This window comes from Erythrolamprus reginae, chromosome 5 (assembly GCF_031021105.1).
Source record: "Erythrolamprus reginae isolate rEryReg1 chromosome 5, rEryReg1.hap1, whole genome shotgun sequence".
NCBI classification, from domain to species: Eukaryota; Metazoa; Chordata; class Lepidosauria; order Squamata; family Dipsadidae; genus Erythrolamprus; species Erythrolamprus reginae.
This window is the reverse complement of record NC_091954.1, coordinates 1,064,378-1,088,387: the sequence shown is the minus strand read 5'-3', so window position 1 is coordinate 1,088,387 and position 24,010 is coordinate 1,064,378. Positions and strand designations below refer to the sequence as shown.

At 43.8% G+C, this 24,010-nt stretch overlaps 1 protein-coding gene across 3 annotated transcripts in view; it reads right to left on the bottom strand.

Moving 5' to 3' along the window:
• The window catches only part of NRG3 (neuregulin 3), a 698,544-nt gene that overhangs the window by 44,541 nt on the left and 629,993 nt on the right, over positions 1–24,010 (bottom strand). For all 3 annotated transcript variants that reach the window (XM_070751913.1, XM_070751911.1, XM_070751910.1), the window contains one exon: positions 23,423–23,449. In XM_070751913.1, coding sequence (XP_070608014.1) covers positions 23,423–23,449 — 27 coding nt within the window. The remainder of the gene's footprint in view (positions 1–23,422; positions 23,450–24,010) is intronic.

Here is a 24,010-nt window from a genome sequence, read left to right as displayed (position 1 = left end):
ATAAGGGCAGACTAGATGGACCAGGAGGTCTTTTTGTGCCGTCAGTCTTCTATGTTTCTATGTCTTTTCCGAAAATTGGTGTCAAACTTTCTTTGCAAAATGAAACATATTGGCCAACAGAGAGAAATTAGGGAGATGCAAAATTATGTGATTTTGATATTATATGTTTTTTAGTAAAATTCTCAATAAAAACTGGGGGTGGGGGAAGAAGAACTATAAGCTACTGTCTCCCTCGCCAAAGGTTTGATCTGGACGTTTGATCTGCACCAGCCTCTAAATTCTCACCCTAAGATCTCAGGTCTATTGTGGCCACAAGGACATTTTTTTCCTTTTATTAAATGGGATCAAGCAGGACAGGTGTTCATCATCCAGAGGGTGACCTACCCTGGTGGCAGCTTGAATTTAGATCGGTGCAACTGGACGCTGTGCAGAAGAAGTTTTCTCTCTCTGCTTTCACTGAGTCTGGGCAAAGAGGGTTTGCGTTCAAATTGTCACCCAGGAAGAGAGGTTTGGTGGCATTTCCACAGGGAAGGACAGGGGCTCTCGACACTTCCTCAGCAGGGAGCCAGGCTGGTCCCCCAGACGTGTGAATGTCCCCTTTGTCACTGTAAAATATTTATTTGAGCTATCATTTATTTATATGCTGTTTATCTCGTGGTTCCAGGGGACTCTGAGCTGCTCATACCCCTCCCAGGTTTAAAAGAGTCTTTGCAGCATCCCCACAATTATGGGGTTGAAATTTGGCCACTTGGCAATTGACATGGAACTATGAGCCGGGGTGGTGCAGTGGTTAGAGGGCAGCACGGCAGGCTACTTCAGCTAAGGACTAACTGTAGTTCAGCAGTTCAAATCCCACCACCGGCTCCAGGTTCACTCAGCCTTCCGTCCTTCCGAGGTGGGTCAAATGAGGGCCCAGATTGTTGGGGCCAAGAGGCTGGCTCTGTCAATCGCTTAGAGAGGGCTGGCAAAGCACTAGGAAGCGGTATATATGTCTAAATGCTAATACTATTGTTATGAGAGTTATTTATTTATTTATTTATTCATTCATTCATTCATTCATTCATTTATTTATTTATTTATTGGATTTATTTATTGGATTTGTATGCCGCCCCTCTCCGGAGACTCGGGGCAGCTAACAGCAACAATAAAACAGTGTACAATAGTAATCCAATACTAAAAACGATTAAAAACCCATTAATATAAAAACCAAACATACATACAGACATACCATGCATAGAATTGTAAAGCCCTAGGGGGGAAGATGATCTCAATTCCCCTAATAATTTTTTATTATTATTATTATTATTATTATTATTATTATTATTATTATTATTATTATTATTTATTAGATTTGTATGCCGCCCCTCTCCGCAGACTCGGGGCGGCTCACAACAGCTATGGTGTTTCCAGCCATTTCCCACTAGGAAAGTCCCTGGGGTGAAGCCAGATTGATTGATTGATTGATTGATTCATTCATTCATTCAGTTGGATTTCTTTGCTGTCCTTCTCCACGGACTCAGGGCAGCTTACAAAAAGAATAAAATACAATACAATACAACGAGTGAAACCCAACGTAAAACTAATAATTAAAACCCCCATCATGTAAAAAGAAGCCATTCCCCAACCGTCACGCAATCACATCTACAACTGGAGGAAGATGTTAAGATTTGCTTAACAACCACAAGATTCACTTAACACCTGGGGTTATTTGCTGTTCTCTAAAAAAAACAACCAACCACCCACTACCCAGAGAAAATTCCAACTTTCAGGCTCTCTGTGAATAAGGCAGAAGAACACAAGAGACTCTACTGGGGGGATTGGAGACACTTGGGGGCCAACATTAATTTGGAGTGCATCACTGGAGCATCTCTCTGTCTGTCGAGAGCAATTCCTCCAGGGTGGAGATGGAGCATTTATATAAAAGGGCGTAAGGAAGGATTACAAACCCATCTCTCTCTATTACCTGCTCCAGCCCAACGGGCACAGCTGTTGAAGCAGCATCTTGCATTGGCCTGCATTGGCTGCCGATCAGTTTCCAGTCACAATTCAAAGTGTTGGCCATGACCTACAAAGCCCTACATGGCAATGGGCCACAGTACCTCCGGAACCGCCTGCTATCGCACGAATCCCAGCAACCGATAAGGTCCCACAGAGTTGGCCTTTTCCGGGTCCCGTCGACTAAACAATGTCATTTGGCGGGCCCCAGGGGAAGAGCCTTCTCTGTGGCGGCCCCTGCCCTCTGGAACCAATTCCCCCCGGAGATTAGAATAGCCCCCACCCTCCTTGCCTTTCGTAAACTTCTCAAGACTCATTTATACCGCCAGGCATGGGGGAGTTGAGATAGCTCTTCCCCCTAGGCCATTACAAGTTATGCATGGTATGTTTGTGTGTATGTTTGGTTTTTATAATAAGGGTTTTTAGTTGTTTTTATTATTGGATTGTACATGTTGTGTTTATTATTGTTGTTAGCCGCCCTGAGTCTGCGGAGAGGGGAGGCATACAAATCCAATAAATTATTATTATTATTATTATCTCCGCCAAAGAATGCCAAAGCAGAGCTCGGCCTGGGAATGAGGGCAACCCCCCTCGATTAGGCAATCAGACCGAGTTCCTTTGTTACTCCCTTATTTAACTCATGAGTTATTTATTTACACCCTCTCGGTCTCTCTGGGAAGCTCAACCTGCTTTTGAGTGAGCGAGGGCTGCGGTGGAGACGGGCAACAGGAGGGAAGCTACAAAGCTCACCACCGCCACACGGGTCTCTGGGCTTTGAACGAGCAGAATAAATAGAAAACTAATTCCAGCTTTTAATTATTTATACAATTTAATTTTAATAAAAGAGCTGGAGGGAACAATTAAGGTAAAGCTGGGCAGAGGCACACTTGAATGGGAAGCCTTCTCCAAGAACACGGAAAGCTTCCTGCTCTCTAGCAACACGGCAGCACATTTTCTGGAAGGGATTCGAATTAGGGTTTCAGAGCGAGACGAGGGTTTTTAAAAAGGGGTCAAATGTGCAGGAAACAAAGTCCAGTCAAAACAAAATCAGGGAGAGAAACAGGATAATTCAAAGTGTTGGTTATGACCTATAAAGCCCTTCATGGCACCAGACCATATTATCTCAGGGACCGCCTTCTGCCGCACGAATCCCAGCGACCGGTTAGGTCCCACAGAGTGGTCCTTCTCCGGGTCCCATCGACTAAACAATGTCATTTGGCGGGACCCAGGGGAAGAGCCTTCTCTGTGGCGGCCCCGGCCCTCTGGAACCAACTCCCCCCCAGAGATTAGAATTGCCCCCACCCTCCTTGCCTTTCGTAAGCTGCTTAAAACCCACCTCTGCCGCCAGGCATGGGGGAATTGAGATGCTCTTTCCCCCTGGGCCTTTACAATTCTATGCATGGTGTGTCTGTAGGTATGTTTGGTTTTTATATTAATGGGTTTTTTAATTGTTTTTAGTATTAGATTACTATTGTACACTGTTTTATTGTTGCTGTTAGCCGCCCCGAGTCTCCAGAGAGGGGCGGCATACAAATCCAATCAATCAATCAATCAATCAATCAATCAATAAACAAACAAACAAACAAACAAACTTAAGTTGTGGTGCTTTATCACTCAGTGGAGAAGAGATTGGACAGCCATCTGTCTAGAACGGTATAGAATGGTGTAGGGCTGCAACGGCAAACCTATGGCACAACTATAATAATAATAATAATAACAACAACAATAACAACAACAACAACAAGAAGTTGGAAGGGACCTTTGAGATCTTCTAGTCCAACCCCCTGCTTAGGCAGGAAACCCTACACTACTTCAGACAGGTGGTTATCCAACTACTCTTCTCCTACACCTATTTTAATCTGCTGTGTCTTGCTCTGCTCTGCTCTGCCCTACTACCCTACTCTACTCTGCCTTCCATTCCGTTCTCTCCTAAACGATCTTTGTGGTAGGATTAAGGCTGAGAGCAACTGACCCCACTTCCGTGTAAAGCCATTCCCCTCTTTGGGTCAATCTCTATTCCAGTCTATTCCTGAGTAGTCAGGATGATTGTGCTAGAATAAATGTGATTATGGGCTGGAGCCTGCGAGCTCTCTAGAGGAAATGTCTGCAAACTATGATTACTCTACGGTCGTCTCCTAGCGTGGCTGGTATTGGAAGCACATCCCCCAGTGAGCAAATAGGTAAAATAAGACTGAAAGAAAACCGTTCCCTCTTTCATTAATACCTTTCCTCATCTGCTGTTCAGGTTGTCATGGAAACAGCAGAAAATTGATTCCAAATTTTCTGTGGAGACGGCTATTTATTGATAGTAATCAACCTAAAAATGGGGCACTTTGCCTAAAAGAGATAAATCCAATGCCATCTTTGAGAGAGACGTTGAAAACACCGATAGCTTGACTTGTAAAATTTGAATGTGAAGTTTAAGTAATCTGTAACATCTATTTTCAACATGTTTTAAAACTTACCAGACTAACTTTTCCCCGTTCAAATTCCTTTAAAGTGTGGACTTTAATTCTAGTCAAAATGCAATGCAGGAAGATTATATTAAGCTAGCAATATGACCGTTACACATATTCATCTTTTTTCAGTCTGTTCCTGGCTTTGATGAGTATAGTTGTTCCTAACCAGATGGGGGCGCTCTATCAGAAAAGGCAGGTCTCAGCTCCTATCAAACAATGCCCTCTTGTTGGTCTTCACAGCTGGACCATCTCAATGGTGGCATTTGTGTTAGTACATGGCACTCACCAATGGTAGCTTATAACTGTAAAGTTGTAATATGTCTTTAAGAGCTTTGACTGGTTTGGCCATTAGAGGGCGCCAGTACCTTTCCCTATGGGGGAGTTTACTTTGAGATATTCTTAGCTATGTGTGGCTGTGTGCAGTTTGTTAACTTGTGCTACCTTGTGTTGTATATATATATAAATAATACTTTGTTAAATACTAACTCTGTGTCTTTTACTCTGCTGTGTGTGTGTTGACATTTTTGCACAAGGCTGCACTGAGACATACTAACAATTTGACTTACAGATCAGTATCCCCCAGAGATTAAGAAGGCACCAATCCTGTTTTCCTTCATTCCTTCCTTCCTTCCTAGCTAGCGAACTAACTAACTAACTAACTAACTAACTAACTAACTAACTAACTAACTAACTAACTAACTAACTAACTAAATTTAATTGCCACCCGTTTTGCCATAAGGTCATTAGAACATTAGAACAGATAAAATTGTAACAATAAGAATGGGAGGTTTCCTATTTGGAAAATTTAAAGCATTATTCCTGGAAAATCCAAAATTAATTTCCCTGTCTCCCCCCACCCCCCCACCCCTGCGCAAGCAATTCACCGCTTTCATTCACACTTTGCTCTCAATCCCAAATTAGACAGAAGTGAATGGATTACTTAATTGATTCTGTAGTGCCATGCATTAAAAAAAAAAAATAGGGGGGAAAAAGTCACAGACTAGACCAACTTTGGAACGGTTTCAAAACCGCCCTTTGAAATCCCGAAACCGATTTTAGCGTTACAAAGCGGAACAGGGCTGAAGGCAGGTGGCGAGGTGGGAATGGAGGTTTCGTGCATCCGTCCTGTTGGCTGAGAATTTTGGGTGCAAAGCCCATTCATTTTGTGGGAATCGTTTTTGAAGTCACAACAGCCGGTTTTAGAGTTCAACCTACATTCTGCTAGAGTAACACTAAGGCGGTAACACTCTCATTGATTTTAATAGACCTGGATTGCACCTGCAGAGAAGGAAATGGAATTCCTCACGATGACTAAAAACACCTTTATTGCTTGCAGCCCAAAGCAGCAGCGATGTTGAGAGCAGCCCCCCTCTGCAACCCCAAAAGAGAAGAAAGAAAACCGAGGCTCTGTCTGCAGTGGGTTAGAAATGTGGCGTTGTGTGAAGTGTGGGCATTGCCTTCAATGTATGGTTCACATTGCCAATGATAAAACGGCTTCCAGACACTCCACCAGGAACATTATGCGCAGATCGGAAGGCAAAGATTGGATAAAAGTCTAACAACTGTCGGTTTGGTGGGACCCAGGGGAAGAGCCTTCTCTGTGGCGGCCCCGACCCTTTGGAACCAACTCCCCCCAGATATCAAAGTTGCCCCCATCCTCCTAGCCTTTCGTAAGCTCCTTAAAACCCACCTCTGTCATCAGGCATGGGGGAATTGAGACTTTCCCTCCCCCTAGGCTTATAAAATTTATGTATGGTATGTCAGTATGTATGATTGGTTTCTAAATTGGAGTTTTAAATTAACTTAAATATTAGATTTGTTTACATTGTATTATTATTGTTGTGAGCCGCCCCGAGTCTACGGAGAGGGGCGGCATACAAATCTGATAGATAAATAAATAAATAAATAAATAAATAACATTGGAATCTCGACCCATTTCTGTATGTGAAATGAGTATTCTTCATATAATTATTGGGTTAATAATAATGGTCCTGTTTGTTAGCATTGGGCCTATTACCAAGGTTAAAATATCAAACTTGAAACAGAGTATAGAATAGAATAGAATAGAATAGAATTTTATTCGCCAAGTGTGATTGGACACACAAGGAATTTGTCTTGGTGCATATGCTCCCATGTTCCCATTTGTTCTGTCTGATGGATCAATTATTATCAGAAAGCAACCCCAGACATGCAGGACACATAGATCGAAGCAAAGGAATATTATTTTACAAAGTCCTGCAAGAAATAATTCAGGTCCAAAGCATTTTCAAGCTGTCCGAGTGTCCTTGTAGTGCAGCATGGATTAGTCTCCAGGAAGCCTGCCAGCTAAAGGCATAAATCTTCACTAATTGGTGGTGTCTGCTTTTTCTCATTTCACTCACTGCTTGGAGCTAAACTATCTTTTGTAAAAACAGGAACATAGAATTCAGGAATTCAGGAACAGTCTCTTGAAACACCATCTTTAAGATGAATGTTGCTTGCCACCCCTCTTCTCCCAGCAGCCTGTCCTATATATTTTGGTAGGGTGTGGCTAAACATCCCATAGACCTACTCAACATCTAGACCCCCTACTTGGGAGAGATTCATAGCTGGCTCTCATCCTTCTGACCCTCACATCTAAGAGAGGGTCCTCAAAGTCCCCATCACCTTCTACAGTCTCTAGGGGTTCCCCAGTCTGCAATTCTCTTTCAGTCTCACTCTCAGACAGCAAGAACATTGGCCTGTGATGTCCGTATTCCTCCATTTCTGGTCCTCAAAATCTGTTACCAGCTGAGCAGGACAGGGACCACTCACAACACCATCGTAGGGCTATGTTCAGCCTTAAGAGGAGCAACCTCATAGACTCAGGAGCCACAGCCTGAACTCCTGAAGAATCCAAAAGTTGAGATCGTTCTCCAAGAATCTACAGGCCTTTCATGGCTTCACCCTGCATCAATCCAATCCCAGCCCACTCAAAAAGGATTTTAAAATGTCCTTCCAGATTAAAAGCATCGGGTGATGTTCCAGCTGAATCAGCTGCATTGCGCAATGCTTGGGGGAGGGGGAAGCCACCCGTTTCTTCCTGTCTCTGAAGTTTACTGAATCTTCGTTTTCTCAGTTGATGGTCACGGGGTCCAGATTTTCTCTAATTGGCTGGAACTTTATTGAAACACTCAGTCCAAGAAACCTGAACCACGTGGACTTCTCAGAGAAGGGATGTAATCAGGTGTGCTGTGATTTAAATAAAAATTCCGAGAAGCCCCCCCAAAACTATCTGCATTTAATAGGACCTTTTACTTTTCCTATGCAGATGAAATACTTAGACTACATAGGAGTGATGGAAGGGGAGACAAGATACCAAGGGAGAAACCTCTGGGATTTATCAAAAGGTCAATAAGAGTTGAAACACTAAAAAGAACAAGAGATGATGGTTCAGAATATGGGATTTGCTTTCTTAAGGGTTAGAACAGTGGTTCTCAACCTTTCTAAGGCCACGAGCCCTTAATACAGTTATGTTGTGGTGACCCCCAACCATAAGTCTAGTGCCAATTCTCCCAACAGAGCTTGAAACTGATTGGCAGGAAGGTCAGAGGGACATCCCCACTGTCAACACCTGATTGGTCAGATTGTAAAAATATGTTCCAAGCCTCCAGAATAGAAGCTTTAGTTCCTAACATCATGGGGAATTTGTCTTTTCCCAGGGTCTTAGGCGACCCCTGTGAAATGGTCATTCGACTCCCAAAGGGAGGGAGGGAGAGAGAGAGAGAGAGAGAAGAGTTAGATGAGAGACAGACAGGTAGACAGACAATAATGATAGATAGATAGATGACAGAGAGGGAGGGAGAGAGAGAGAAAGACAGAGAAGAGTTAGATGAGAGACAGACAGACAGACAGATAGATAAATGCAAATGGAGGTTTAAAAAATATCCCTGCTCTGCCTGTGTTCAATGTTTCTGGTGGAATTATTGCATAGCCTTGATTTACTCCTCAGCGGAAAGGTAAGATGCAAATTCAATAAATAATGGAAATTGCGCTAAGAGTCTACTTAAATTTGGATTGCCTAAGTAAACCCACGTGCCTTTGCCTCTGTCTCGGCTGAAGAAAAGTAATGGATAAATAAAGGCCTGATGCGCCGGCAATGGTGCCTTTGTTATGACTTCATTAATATCCCGAAGAGCCGCATCCGATCGCCGCTAAAATGTTCTTTGGTTTCTCTAAAGCTGATTAACTATCTTAACATTTGTGTATTCATTTTCTGGGCATTCATATTTCATGAACCAGGCATTTTAACTGGTATTTCGGCCCCACTTCTTCAAGTGTTATATCACTGGCAATGGCAACAAACAACAACTCCATTCCGGTTGCAAAGGAGCCACGCATCACAATCCGCCCGTGTCTGTGGAAATCGGTTTCAGCTAATTTCTCCTTCAGCTGCATCTGCCCATCATTTCGACTGATGCCTTCTGAATTATATCAGCAGCAGCAAGCATAGATTTCACGGAAGCGCAAACGAAAGAAAGCCAACAGGAGGCTTCAAGCCAACTCCTGTTGCGTGTTGCATGCACAGTCATATTTATATCCAACTCAAAAGGCAAGAATGTACGGGACGCTCTCAATTTAGACGAGAGAGTCTGAAGCTCAGCAACTGGAATGGAGTGGAACGGAGTGGAGTGGAGTGGAGTAGAGTACAGTAGAGTAGAGTAGAACAGAACAGAGTAGAGTAGAACAGAATAGAACAGAATAGGGTAGAGTAGAGTAGAGTAGAGTAGAACAGATCAGAACAGAACAGAGTAGAGTAGAACAGAATAGAACAGAGTAGGGTAGAGTAGAGTAGAGTAGAGTAGAACAGATCAGAACAGAACAGAGTAGAGTACAGTAGAGTAGAGTAGAGTAAATAGAATATAATAGAATAGAGTAGAGTAGAGTAGAACAGAACAGAATTCATTTATTGGCCAAGTGTGATTGGACTCACAAGGAATTTGCCTTGGTGCAAATGCTCTCAGTGCACATAAAAGAAAAAGAGACATTTGTCAAGAATCAGGAGGTCCAACACTTAATGATGGTCATTGTTCTGCGGGCATCTAGTACAAGCCTCCGATGAACAGGAAATTGGTTCAAAACAGACACACACACGCAGTAGAAGTCCAGTCAATGTTTTTTATCTCAACAAAAGAGAAGCAAAACTCCCTTTTAGAATTCAAAGGGATTTCCTGTATAAACAAGGCAGTAATGGATCACAGTCTGATAACAAGGCAAGCAATAAATCAGCAATAAACCCGTACTGTGCAGTTCGGCACAAATCGTGGCAAAAACTTACAAGGATTTTTTTTTTCCTCCAACTCCGGGACTCCCAACAACTACGATCAGATAATATCCACACTGCTGAGCCCGCACGCTGCCAATTTAACAGCTGCTATAATGACGTGAGCCCCACCCAACCACAGGTGGCTTCTCTATCGCCTGTAATAGTTCTTCAGTTGTTCTCTTCTATGCATAACTCTGCGCATGCGACGGTCTAGCAATTCCTCATCCGAATCTATCGAAGATAATGGAGATTGACTTCCGGGGCTGTGTGCCAAGCCCCCCTCTTCCAAGTCACCCCCACTTTCTTCTTTTTCCAAGGAAACTGCACTCCCTGACTCTGTCGGCAATAAAACAGGCCTATGACATGTTGATGTTTCCCCTGCCTCCACCTCCACATTCCTTGGGGCAGGAGCTGGGCCAGAGCCAACCACAACAGTCATAGGGGTCAAACAAGCAATGAAGGAGCAATCAATATTAATATAAATCGTAAGAATACAAGCAACACTGTTACAGTCATACAGTCCTAAGTGGGAGGAGATGGGTGATAAGAATGATGAGAAAAAAACTAGTAGCGATAATATTGCAGACTTAGTGAATAGTTTGACAGTGTGGAGGGAATTATTTGTTTAGCAGAGTGATGGCATTCAGGAAAAAACCTGTTCTTGGGTCTAGCGTGTTGATTTCACACATGGTGGACCTCTCTTTGGGTTGAACGATCATGTTGGATCTCTCTAACAAGCTTCTTAAAGCCCTCCGGTGTTGGAGCACCAAAGACCTCTGAAGGCAAGCTATTCCACTGATCGATTGCTTCCATTGTTAGGAAACGTCTCCTTAGCTCCAGGTTGCATCTCACTTGAAGAAGTTTCCATCCATTGCTTCTTGTCCTGCTTTGGAAAATGGGTTGATCCCCTCAAATATTGGACGATTATCCTATCACCCCTATTTCTTCTTTTCCTTAAACTAGACATTAAGCTAGACTGTGTCCGAAATAGGCATCAACACAACAAGAGCAGGGGTGGCGCAGCAGGTAGAGTGATGTACTGCAGGCCACTGAAGCTGACTGTAGATCTTTAGGTCAGCGGTTCAAATCTCATCACCGGCTCAAGGTTGACTCAGCCTTCCATCCTTCTGAGGTGGGTCAAATGAGGACCCGGATTGTGGGGGCCATAGGCTGGCTCTGTTTTTAAAAAGTGCTATTGCTAAAATGTTGTAAGCCGCCCTGAGTCTAAGGAGAAGGGTGGCATAAAAATCAAATAAATAATATAAATAAATACATTCTTGTTTGCCCAGTCCTGTGAATTTCATTCTATGTCAGACTTAGCATTTAGACTTTCCAGCCCCCTCTAAGCAGTTTACGGAGAGTCAGCCTCTTGCAAACCCCAACACCCGGGGTCCTCGTTTGACCCACCTCGGAAGGATGGAAGGCTGAGTCAACCTTCAGTCAACTGAGATTGGCAGCTGCTGATCAGCAGAAGTCGCTTGAGTACTGCGCTCTAACCACTGCACCATCGAGCCTCTATTTCTTCTTTTCATTAAACTAGACATCAAACTGGACTCTTGGAGGTTGGACAACAAAGTCCCTTCCAATGCTATTGTCCTGTGTCCTAAATAGGGATCAACACCACATTCTCGTTGGCCCAGTCCTGTGAATTTCAGGCATTTTATTGTCCGTTTCCCCCAATATAATCATATCTGTATATTTGGACAGGCATTTTGTTTTATAGAACTGAGCGGCAAAGTCCAGGGGGGGGAAAAGAAACCAAAGGACCATCAACATATGGCTAATGGACAACAGTTAAGAAAAGTGAGATTAGATCAATTAGTAGAAAATTCTTGACAAATAAAATTCTTTTCCAACCCTTCATTGCAAAGAAACACTCTGAAAAATATCCACGTTAATCTGCCAAGGGTAAATTTAATTATCTTCCAATGGTTTGTTTGTTTTTCCCCCAGATGTAAATTATTATTTTTCTTCTGAAGTGCTGCCTGCTTGCTTCAGCTGCCATAGAAACAGGGGGAGGAGGGACGGTGAGGTGCTTGGGAGGGAGGAGGAAGCTGTGGTGGAGAGGTTTGTTTAGGGTGGCCAGCCTGCTCAAGGTTAATGGCTTTGGCAGATCAGAGGTGGACGCTCCACCTGAACAACTGTCCACATGGGAGGGGTTTGGGTATATGCCATTCACGCCCCTTTGGCCTCGGACTGTGCCTTCATTTTGCTGCTATCAGTTCCTGTCTAGTGAAAGTTCTCTTCTATCTCCTTATGGAGTTGGAGTCTTTCTTTCCTGGACTTTGAACGGAAGGCCACCTCACAGTATCATCCCCATCTAGAACCAAAGGATTAACAAACTGGCAAGATTTGGACATCAGGCAGCAGCATTGAGATGTTACTGCAGAAAACAATAACCGTAACCAGCCTGGCTTCCTATTGAGGACCTGAGGTCGGCAGGAACCACAAACAGGGCTAAGAAAATATCTACAGACCCCTCACATCCTGGACATGAATGGTTTCACCTCAGGACAAGGTGACCCTGCATGCCAAAGCAACTAGACGCAAAGACAAATTTCCCGCCACTCCATGCCATCACTCTGCTGGACACCTAAATTCCCTCAGTATTGTCTTGGCCCTGAGAAATTTATCCATGTGGTAGGTTGTGTTGCTATTATGAACTTTCCCTCATCTTTTCAATCACCGTCTCACCTTTCCTACTCCTGTTGGTATCTTAGTATTGATCTTGTATTGTTTGCATCTTATGCTCAATGATCCTATCTATGATTTATGACCTTTGCTGTTTACATGTATAGTGAGAACCCCTGCACCAGAGACAAATTCCTGGGGTGTTTCAATCACATTCTGTTCTATTAATGATTCAAACAAGTCCCCCCAACCCCTCAAAATAACACAACCTATTCACAATTTTCTAGCACCAAACCCTCTCTTTCACATGTGACCCCTGCGGAGAAACAGAACCAAACCAGGAATGTTTTGTGCAGAAATGAACCTTCCGTTTTCTCCACAAAGGAGCGGCGACTGTTTGGAAGGCCGTGGCGGAATCCCCCAGGGAACTGACCTCTTCGGTTTTTGTTAAGCCGAAGCCTTTGCCCTTCACCCTGGGGGGCAACCTTCAAGGTCGCCGTAGAAACCTTGCAAAGTGCAGCAGGGACCTTGACCGTGCCGCTAATATCCTTGGCGCCTGACGTGCAGCCGAGAGCCGGATGCAAGAGGAGGCCCATGGAGAGGTCAAGGGGGAAAGCCCGAAGAAAGCGGAGCGGGATGGAAAGGCGCCTCCAGATCTCACCCAGGGTGTTGGCGAGGGCAGGAATGCGAACACCCTCCTCCCAACGCGCACACAGAGCCAGTCTCTCTCTCTCTCTTTCTCTGCCTCTTTCTCTCTTTTTATTTCTCTCTCATCCTTTCTCTCTCTCTCTCTATCTCTCTCTTTCTCTCTCTCCCATCCTCCCTCCCCTCTCTCTTTCTGTTTCTCTCTTTCTCTCTCTCCCATCCTCCCTCCCCCTCTCTCTTTCTCTCTCTCTCTTTCTCTCCCATCCTCCCTCCCCCCTCTCTTTCTCTCTCTCCCATCCTCCCTCTCTTTCTCTCTCTTTCTCTCTCTCCCATCCTCCCTCCCCTCTCTCTTTCTGTTTCTCTCTTTCTCTCTCTCCCATTCTCCCTCCATCGCTCTTTTTCTCTCTCTCTCTTTCTCTCCCATCCTCCCTCCCCCCTCTCTTTCTCTCTCTCCCATCCTCCCTCTCTTTCTCTCTCTTTCTCTCTCTCCCATCCTCCCTCCCTTCTCTCTTTCTGTTTCTCTCTTTCTCTCTCTCCCATCCTCCCTCCATCGTTCTTTTTCTCTCTCTCTTTCTCTCTCCCATCCTCCCTCCCCCCTCTCTTTCTCTCTCTCCCATCCTCCCTCTCTTTTTCTCTTTCTCTCTCTCTCTCTTTCTCTCTCTCCCATCATCTCTCTCTTTCTTTCTCTCCTATCCTCCCTCCCTCGCTCTTTCTCTGTCTCTCTCCCTCCTTCCCAACCTCCCTCTGTCTCTCCCTCCCATCTCTCTCTCCCCCCCATCCTCCCTCCCTCTCTCTCTTTCTCTCTCTTGCCTATAACACTGACTTAAAGACACGCAAGTGAAAGAGTAACTGAGAGGGATAATAATCTCATTACCAGGCAACAGATGCCCTTAGGTGAGTATTGCTTCCTTGAGAAGTTTGCAACGGCCTTCAAATATCACTATTAATATTAGAGAGCTGAGTGAAAATGAATCCTTCCCTGAAAAAAAACCCCTTCCAACCTTCTTCCCTTCAGCATTTTTGATGCTTTCTCAGAAGGAGGATGGCCACAATCACAACACCGTAAGAATGACCGATGCCTGATAGGGACCCTTGCCCCCCCCACTCCACCACCCATGCGAATTAATCTGGGCCCGGTTTATTCTTCCTCTCTTCTAACCTCAAACATTGGCCATGCTCTTAGGCTGTCAACATAGATTTGGTGAAGGGTTTAGGAGGTTTCCTTTCCTGAATAATCATTGTAATTAAACCATTAGTAAGATATTCCAGCCAACCTCAGTTCAGAAAGGTTAAAGAAAGATGAATTTGCAGAGTCACATCAGGGGTTGGGAGAGAAAGACTGCAGCTGCGGCTTCTGAAGGAGGTTCTAGCATGTCTGTCTGTCCATCCGTCCATCCACCCAGCCACCCACCCAGCCACCCACCCAGCCACCCACCCAGCCACCCACCCAGCCACCCACCCAGCCACCCACCCAGCCAGCCACCCAGCCACCCACCCAGCCACCCACCCACCCACCCACCCACCCACCCACCCACCCATCTATCTATCTATCTATCTATCTATCTATCTATCTATCTATCTATCTATCTATCTATCAACCTATCAACCTATCAACTTATCTACCAACCTACCAACCTACCAACCTACCTACCTACCAAGCTACCAACCTATCTACCAACCTACCTACCTACCAAGCTACCAACCTATCTACCAACCTACCTACCTACCAACCTACCAACCTATCTATCTATCTACCAACCTACCTTTCTACCAACCTATCTACCTACCAACCTACCAACCTATCTACCTATCTACCAACCTACCTTTCTACCAACCTACCTACCTACCAACCTATCAACCTACCAACCTATCTACCAACCTACCTATCTACCAACCTATCAACCTACCAACCTACCTACCTATCTACCAACCTACCTATCTACCAACCTACCAACCTACCTACCTACCTACCTACCTACCTATCTACCAACCTACCTATCTACCAACCTACCAACCTATCAACCTACCTACCTACCTAGCTACCTAGCTACCTACCTACCTACCATCTATCTATCTATCTATCTATCTATCTATCTATCTATCTATCTATCTATCTATCTATCTATCTAATTTATCAAATTTGTTTGCCACCCATTACATAACTTGGGGTGACTTAAGACATTTTTGTTGCAATTATTTTAGCTTCTCCCCACAAAATGCATTTGTGAAGGGACCTGGTCTGCTATGTTATATGCTGTTATATGCATAGAATTAAGTAAAGTCTTTCTCCAGTCTCCACTCCTCTGTTTCTCAGACTGAGTCTGAAATTATACCATGAAATACATCTCCCAAATTACAGGTTTTGTGGCCAAAGGACTCAATCTTGCTTTCACATTATACCACAGATGATGGACTCTAAGTGGGTCCCATCACGTTCCCAGCGTATCTGTCACGGTCTATTTGGACAGTAAACTAGCATTTGCATTGGAACTGCAGGGTTCAGCCACAGTTATCACCAAACGGATCATTTTATACTTACAACCGTCATTAACTAATTAAGACACTTTTGTTAGAAGCAGGTACTGTAAGAAAGACTTCATTTCAGATTAAACGAATGAAGTCATTTGCTGGTGCGGAAAGGAAGTCGGTGATCATCTCCATTTCTGTGTCTGGGCCGTGGAGGGAAGGCCGGAGCCATTAGGACGGAAGAAGGACAAAGCGGAATTCATTATTTTTAATTGTTTCTTTTGACAAGAGTGACAGGAAGGGAGCGAGAGCAACAGAGGGTGAGGAAGGAGGGCTTCCTGCGCCCACAGACCAATCGCAACCTGTCAAACAAAGGGAGATCCAACCCAGGACTACGGACAATGGTCCTGGCAGGGAGGGGGATTAATTAGTTGGACGGGCTCCTCTCTGGAAGTTGAGGGGCTTCATCACCCCGCGGAGAACGGACTGGACAGCCACTTGCCCGGAATGGTAGAGGGCCTCCTGCTTCAGCCGGGGGGTGGACTAGGAGAGCGGTCTGCAACCCTCCTTAAACACTCGAAGAGCCATTCGGACCCGTTGCCCACAAAAAAGAAATCACCGGAAGCCACAAAACCTGGGTGGGCGTGGCCACCTCATTACTCCCACCCAGTCACATGACCCTGCCCAGCCACGCTTATCCAGGGTTTGTGGCTCCTGGTGTTTTTGGTGGGAAATGGGGCCATCCCTCCCTCCCTCCCTCCCTCCTTCCTTCCTTCCTTCCTTCCTTCCTCCCTTCCTTCCTTCCTTCCTTCCTTTCTTGAATCTGATTTTGTCTGGATGTTACCTGGAACCTTTACATTTTCTTTCTTTCTTTCTTTCCTTCCTTCCTTCTTTCTTTCCCTTTTGTTCCTCTCTCCCCCCTTCTCTCCCATTTGTTTCTCTCTCTTTATCCTCTCTCTCATTCCCTCCATCATTTTTTCACCTCTCTCTCTCTCTTCCTCTCATTTGCTTTTCTCTCTCTTGCACGCACGCACACAATATAGGTATGATTCTATCAACAGGTTTTAAATTGTTTTTAAACTGTCTCTTTTTAGTTGTTGGTTTTGTTGTAAACTGCCCAGAGTCCTCTGGGAATTGGGTGGCATATAAATTAATTAATAAATTAAATAAATTAAATAAATTAAATAAATTAAATAAATTAAATAAATAAATAAAATAAAGAAACGAACAAACGAACGAACAAACAAACAAACAAACAAATAAATAAAATATTTATTTCAAAAAACCAGTTGGCCTGTCTTGAGTTTTTAAAAAAAGGCCAGACAGAGTAGGGCGTCTATCAAGCTGGGTGTCAGATTGTTTCTGGTTGTAGCAGATTCCAGTTTTGCAATGGGCAAAACAGGTTTGTATTTCACACATGTCAGATCAAATTTTTATTACAGTCCTAGACCAGCATAAATGTTAAATGCAGGCATAAAATCCCATTTGCCATTTTACACATGCACAGCGTTATTTTACTCATGCCTATTTTTTTTCTCTTTAAGAGATATTAGAGTCTCACACGCTTGCCTCCCATTTATCACTGCATCAGGATAGGATACGACAGCACAAGAAGGACAGGACAGAGCTAGAATGCGGAATAGAATAGAATATAGAATAGAATATAGAATAGAATAGAAAATAGAATAGAATATAGAATGTAGAACAGAATAGAATTCTAAATACTCTCTATTATTATTATTATTATTATTATTATTATTATTATTATTATAATTATTTATTAGATTTGTATGCCGCCCCTCTCCGTAGACCCGGGGCGGCATACAAATCTAATAAATAATAATAATAACAATACATGTACAATATTATAAGCCTCTCTCAATACGTATAAACAATGCATAGTCACACAGACAAAGAAGAAATAGCAGAGAGTAATATGAGAGAGAGAGAGAGAGAGAGAGAGAGAGAGAGAGCTATATGTGACGCTTCTGGCTCCCTCTTGTGGATAACTGCAGCACTAACTCTTAAAGCTATAGTGTTATAATTCATTTAAACATACATTGATCGTTTGTTTATCTATTGCCCAACCCAACCAGTTATCTACATCGTACCAACACCTTCAACAAAGCATAATCTCTGGTATATTTTTGGCGTTGGCTTTTTAGAGTCCACGCATTCATTTTCAGCTCTTGCCTTGCTCAGTTCAGCCCAGAGCCGCCTGTTGCATGTGTGAACCAAATGGTTTTTCCCTCCCTGGGTCCAGACGTAGCCTTCCTTCTCCTTTGCTGGATAAACTTTTTCAGACTCCGTTTCGTTGAACATGCTCTTTCCAAAGCTTTGCACTGACAACATGTTTTAAAGTCCATTGCTATTTCTTTTCATGCTGATTAGATTTCCCCGTGCCAGTAATTCACGTTGCAACCCATTTTTTTTTCTTTCCTGGCAGAGAGAAGTAGTGTTGAAGACTCCTCTTCTGTTGCTGTGGTATCTCGGTTAACAATCTCAGATCAACCTCCTGATTGGAGCAAATATTGCTGCTCTGTCCTGTGAATTCATCAGTATTCCTAAACAAGAACTCGATTGCTTAGTGCCTTAGCTTGTTCTTAGAGTGACACCGAGTATAAATGGCTTAGACAAGGGAATAGAAGGAGAACTCATCGGATTTGCAGACAATACTAAACTGGCAAGAATAGCCAACACCTTAGATCAGGGCTGTGAGTTGACAAGGGTCACGTGCTGACCCGTGGCCCTGCCTGGTTTAGCAAATGGGGAGAAAGTCCCATTATGTCACATTGACGACACAGTGACCATGCGAGTTTGACACCCTGGTCCTAGATGATAGGCTGAAGGTCCAGATGGATCTAGAACCCTGGGCCCTGTCTAACAAAATGAAATTCAACGTGGTGGAAAATAAAGTCTTGCACATAAGCAAGAAAAACCCAAAGTGCACAGACGCATTGGGAGAAACCAGGCTCAATAGCAGCGAGAGGGATCTTGGAGTCTCTTCTGTTCTGTTCTGTCGCGTTCCGTCCTGTTCTGCTTTGTAGCCTCATGCAAATATTTACCTTAGTATTCAGGAAGTACAAGAGCCTCGGTGGTGCAGTGCTTAGAGTTCAGTGCTGCAATCTAGTTTTATTTATTTATTATTTATTTATTTATTCGATTTTTATGCCGCCCTTCTCTTAGACTCAGGGCGGCTTACAACATGTTAGCAATAGCACATTTTTAAACAGAGCCAGCCTATGGCCCCCACAATCCGGGTCCTCACTTGACCCACCTTGGAAGGATGGAAGGCTGAGTCAACCTTGAGCCGGTGATGAGATTTGAACCGCTGACCTTCAGATCTACAGTCAGTGGCCTGCAGTACAGCACTCTACCTGCTGCGCCTCACCGGCTCATTCAGTTTTGCTGATCACCGACTGCCAGCAGTTTGTAGATCGAAGCTCAGTAGGCTCCAGGTGGACTCAGCCTTCCGTCTTTCCCAGGTGGGTCAAATGAGGACCCAGACTGTTGGGGGCAGGAGGGTGACTCTGGGTAAGAGCGCTTGGAGAGAGCTGGAAAGCACTGGGGAGTGTTATATATGAGAGTTGCCCGGAAATTAAGGCTGCACATTTTTTTTCTTCAACCATTATTTGTGTTGGATGGGGAATGAGTCTTCGGAGAGGGGCGGCATACAAATCTAATAAATAAATAAAATGAACACTCAAACACAAGAACTGGATGACAAACGGTTCACTTTATTGAATTACAGAAAGAGGCCTAGAGAGGAAACTAAATGGGGCGGAACAACTGACACAACATATCTGGGCAATTCATGGGCGTCACTCCTTGCTTGGTAAGGGTGAAGGGCGACACGCCTTCACCCAAACGTAAAGCCATGCCCAGCGTGGGGGGTGTGTGTCACCCCTGTGATCCGGAACCGGAAATGACGTGGAGGAGCCCCAAGCCTTCCTCCTTCCCACCGCTCCGTCCGGTGAGGAAGCCTGAGTTGTGTGACGAAGGACCCCATCATCTTTCAAAAGATGCCCAAGGGAGAGCACACAGTCCGCCCCGTTTCTGCCAAAGAGTGACCAATAATAAAATGAATTCAAACCAACCTATTTACAAACTGATACACACCTCACCCCTTAAACCTCACAGACAACCAGGATGGAGAAGGCGAAAAAACAACCTGACATAAACTTACTAGATTGCAAAAAATTCCTTCTCGGTTCTTACAGGCAACCTCTTGAAAGACATCCTGGATATAGCGGAGGGTGGGTGGGTGACCGATCGGGAGGCGAGCAGGGAGCTAAACGGAGAGTGAGCGAGAAGAGCAGGCCCCGCGGGCAACAATCAGCTGCGAGGCAGCGAAAACGCCCCTCCCATCCTGTGGAATGTTGGGTCGGCAGCGCTATTCTGCCAGCCCTCTTCCATCACTTGGCGCTGTGTGCACCATGCCCAGCTGGGAAGCGGTGTTATCGCCCCTCCCCACCGCCACAAATGTCGTCCGGGTGATGATTTTCCCCGGCCTCTCAATTATTGAACACAATGAAACTTACACACAAGGAAGAATGATGTTTCTTCTACACTCCCTATTTTCCCACGTAACCTCCGTCCCGTTCTGTGGCCTTCCTCCAGCGAGACACAAGGGCATGTAAGCCCTGTTGGTACCACTCCTGGTTCTGGTCACAAAGCCATTTCTGCAGTGTGCGAGTCGCCTCTTCGTCATCCTCAAAATGCCTTCCATGACTAACCTTACTTCTGTCGACTGCAGATTCTCCATAAACTGTACACAAACGTTTGTGAATATTCCCAACACTTTATTTCTCCGCAGTGAGAAATTCAATGAGGACACGCTGCTTGTAACGTCCATCACTTACAGGCGTCATTTCGAAACACGGCTAAAGCTATGCTATCCGCCTGAAGAAATGCAAAATTTACACACGCACTCCTGACAATTCAAATAATGTGTGTCTAAAGTTTTGCATTTGTACCATTACTGTAGGCTGAGAAAAAAAATGTGGTGCATTACTTTCTGGGCAACCCTCGTAAGTCTAAATGCTATGGCTAAATCCACTGAAACGGATGTGTTGTTGTACTTTGAACCCAATGGCTTCTCCACGTGTGTTGTGTCCACCGAAATCATCATGAAAGTTCCAGAGAAGCAGCTGAAGCTGTGATCATTAGTCAAACACAGAACAGAAGACAGAATTGGAATCCTTCCCCATTTCGGATAAATGACTGTCCGACCTCTTCATAAACTCTCCAGTGATAGATCATCCACAGCTTCTGGAGGCAAGCTGTTCCACTGATTATTCTCATTATTTGCAAATTTCTGCTTGATTAGGTTGCTTGATTAGTTTCCGTCCGTAGTTCCTTGCCTTGAAACAGGCGATTTGGAGAACCAGTTGACCCCCTCTGGGCTGTTGCAGCCCCTCTGTTGTGGTTAGCTCTGGCCCAGCTCCTGCCCCAAGGACTGTGGATGTGGGGGAGACATCCACATGCTGCAGGCCTGTTTTGCCCCTTCCGGTGGAATCTGCTGATGAAGGCTCCTCTGACCAAGAAGACATGAGTGACAGGGAGGAGGAGAGTGGGGCAGACAGCTCAGAAGGAGATCAATTCTCTAGCTCCTCCTTGGATTCAGAACAAGAGTTAATGATGCAGCCACGCATGCGGAGAGCGATGCATAGGCAACAACAACTGAGAGATTATTATCAAAGAAAATGAGGCCACCTGTGGTTGGGTGGGGCTGTGGTCATTAGTGAGGCTGCTATAAAGAGCAGTCTGTGGGTTTGGCCATTGTGGAGGATTATCTGATCGTTGTGTTTTGTGCCTGCTTTACTGACTTTGACCTTTGTGTGCTGATTTTTTCCCGCTTTGAAACTAAACCAGAGCAAAGTGTGTTTCACTTTGTGAAAGAAGAAGGACTGTGAATTGCCTCACAGCTGCAAGCTAAGTATCTCAGAACTGATAAGGGACTTGGACAAATTACCAGTTTGTTTGGAGACCAGTGCTCTGTGCTATACCAAAAGAGGGCTTAGGTTAAGTGAATTTTCATTATAAAGAACATTGTTTTGAATTTTCAAACGTGTGTGTGTCTGGAATTTGTATCTGTGCATTTTTTGGGAGGATTCTACTAGAGAGCTCGACAGAACACCCTCCAGTGTTGGAAGTCAGCTATCCTGTCATCCCTGGTTCTTCTTTTCACTAGAGTCGGAAAACCTTTCTTATAAGACCAAACCTGGATGCACCATCATGAAGATGATCTACTATTTGCTGACCTGGTTTTGACGGAGTGATTTGAATGAGTCACTTTCAAAGTGAATCACTCGATAATGTGTTGCTTGCCTTGACATCTCCGTTCCCAAAGTTTCAGCAGGGAAATATGTTGTTTTCTTTTTTTAAAAATGTCCTTCTGTCGAATGCAAGAACAAGGCATTCTTTTGGGTGTCACCAGCAACACTAAGTCTAGATGCCTGTTCCTTGCTACTACCCCTAGCAGTCTGTGCCTACAACACCTGTGTACACAGCAGATGGTGAAGATACCAGAGACTTTGAAGGAGAACTTTCAAATAAGAGAAGTCGTGTTTTGGGGCTGTGTCCTTTGACTTCTGTTGCAAAAAAGGAGGAGACTTTCGTTCAACCATGTTCTAATTTTTGCTTCTGGTTGGTTTTGTGTGTGTGTGTGTGTGTCTGAATCAATGACAAAAGGAAGCCTTATATCCTCTTACCACGTAGCCGTGTTTCAACCCCACCCAAACTAAACCTCTGGAGGACACAGATGATGTTTCTGTCTGATATGCAATACTTTGAGTTCTCCCCATTCTTTTTAAACCACCTTGGCCAAGAACTACGGAGGTGACTTTGGAGAATTTCTTTCATTAATTCATTAATTCATCTATTATTTAATTATTTAATTAATTAATTAATTCATCTCCATTCATCTCCATTCATTCAATTCCATCCATCCATTCATCCATGCAATTTAATTCATTCAATTCCATTCATTCAATGCCATTCATTCATTCAATTTAATTAATTAATAATTAATCCATTCATTCATTCATTCATTCAATTCCATTCATTCATTCATTCAATTTCATTTATTTATTTATTTATTTATTTATTTATTCATTCTTTCAATTCCATTCATTCATTCATTCATTCATTCATTCAATTCCATTCATTCATTCAATTTCATTTATTTATTTATTTATTTATTCATTCATTCTTTCAATTCCATTCATTCATTCATTCATTCATTCATTCATTCATTCAATTCCATTCATTCATTCATTCAATTCCATTCATTCATTCATTCAATTTCATTTATTTATTTATTTATTCATTCATTCTTTCAATTCCATTCATTCATTCATTCATTCATTCATTCATTCATTCATTCATTCATAGTGTCATGCAACTCCCAAACAACTCTGGGCAGTTTACAAGATAACACATTACTAGATGAATTTTTAAAAAAATGGAAATCTGATCACTCAGCAGCCGCAGCAGTAGCAAGCCTGTCTAAAATACATCTCTCAATGAGTAAACTATCTATGGAATTGCAAGTCAAGAATAAAACAGACTTTTACAAAACAGGGGATGGATGGTACATTCACTGGCTGGGGAATTCTGGGAGTTGAAGTCCAAATAGCTTCAAGTTGCCAAGGTTGGGAAACACTGCCCTAATGTTTCTCTGTTGTTAGTATCATGCATATAAATATTATTATATCTTTGCATACCGCCAATACGTACATGACAAAACAAGCAAAATCATAAACAAACCACTGTCTTAAGGCATCACACAGCCATTGTCCTGTCCGCATGACCAGGGAGGATGCCCAGGTATCTCCTCGCTCTCTTGCAGCCCTTTGAGCTCCGCTGGGGGAAACAATTTCTCCCTGGGTGCAAGGGACAAATCTGACATACAAAATGTAAAAAGAAGAGAGAGACTTACCCATGAATTCGATTCCTAAATGGTGAGCTACACCCAGGGGAGCGTGGAAAGGAAAGAGAAAAAGAAAGAGAAGGGGAAACATGAGCAAAACATCACAAACTGATTTTAAAAACACAGTCCCTTCAAGTGTGTGTGTTTTTTCCTCTCTCTCTCTGTATATTATCATAATAGAACATAAATTACTTAATAACTAATGACTGCCTTGCCCCACTTAGTCCAACAGGTTTATGATGACCACGGCCTTGTGAGCCCAAACCCAAGTCCAGCTCAGCAATTCACAGCCAACTATACAATGCTTTATGCAACAACTATCTAAACATGAAAATTGAAGGCAGGTGAAAATGGTTCGTCCGATGTATTTGAGCCGTTCATCTCGCCAAGATTGCAAAACCCACAGTTCTTCTTGAAATGTCCTCAATGAATCCAGGCTGGAAAACTTCGGTTGCAGAAAATTCTGCATATTCCAGTTACAAGAAAGCACAGACACTCAAAATCAGAGGTCATGTGTTATCAAAGTGTCAGTCATATAGTGGACACGCCCTCTCTCCCTCTCCCCTAATCCCCCCCCTCTTTCTAATATCTCTACTT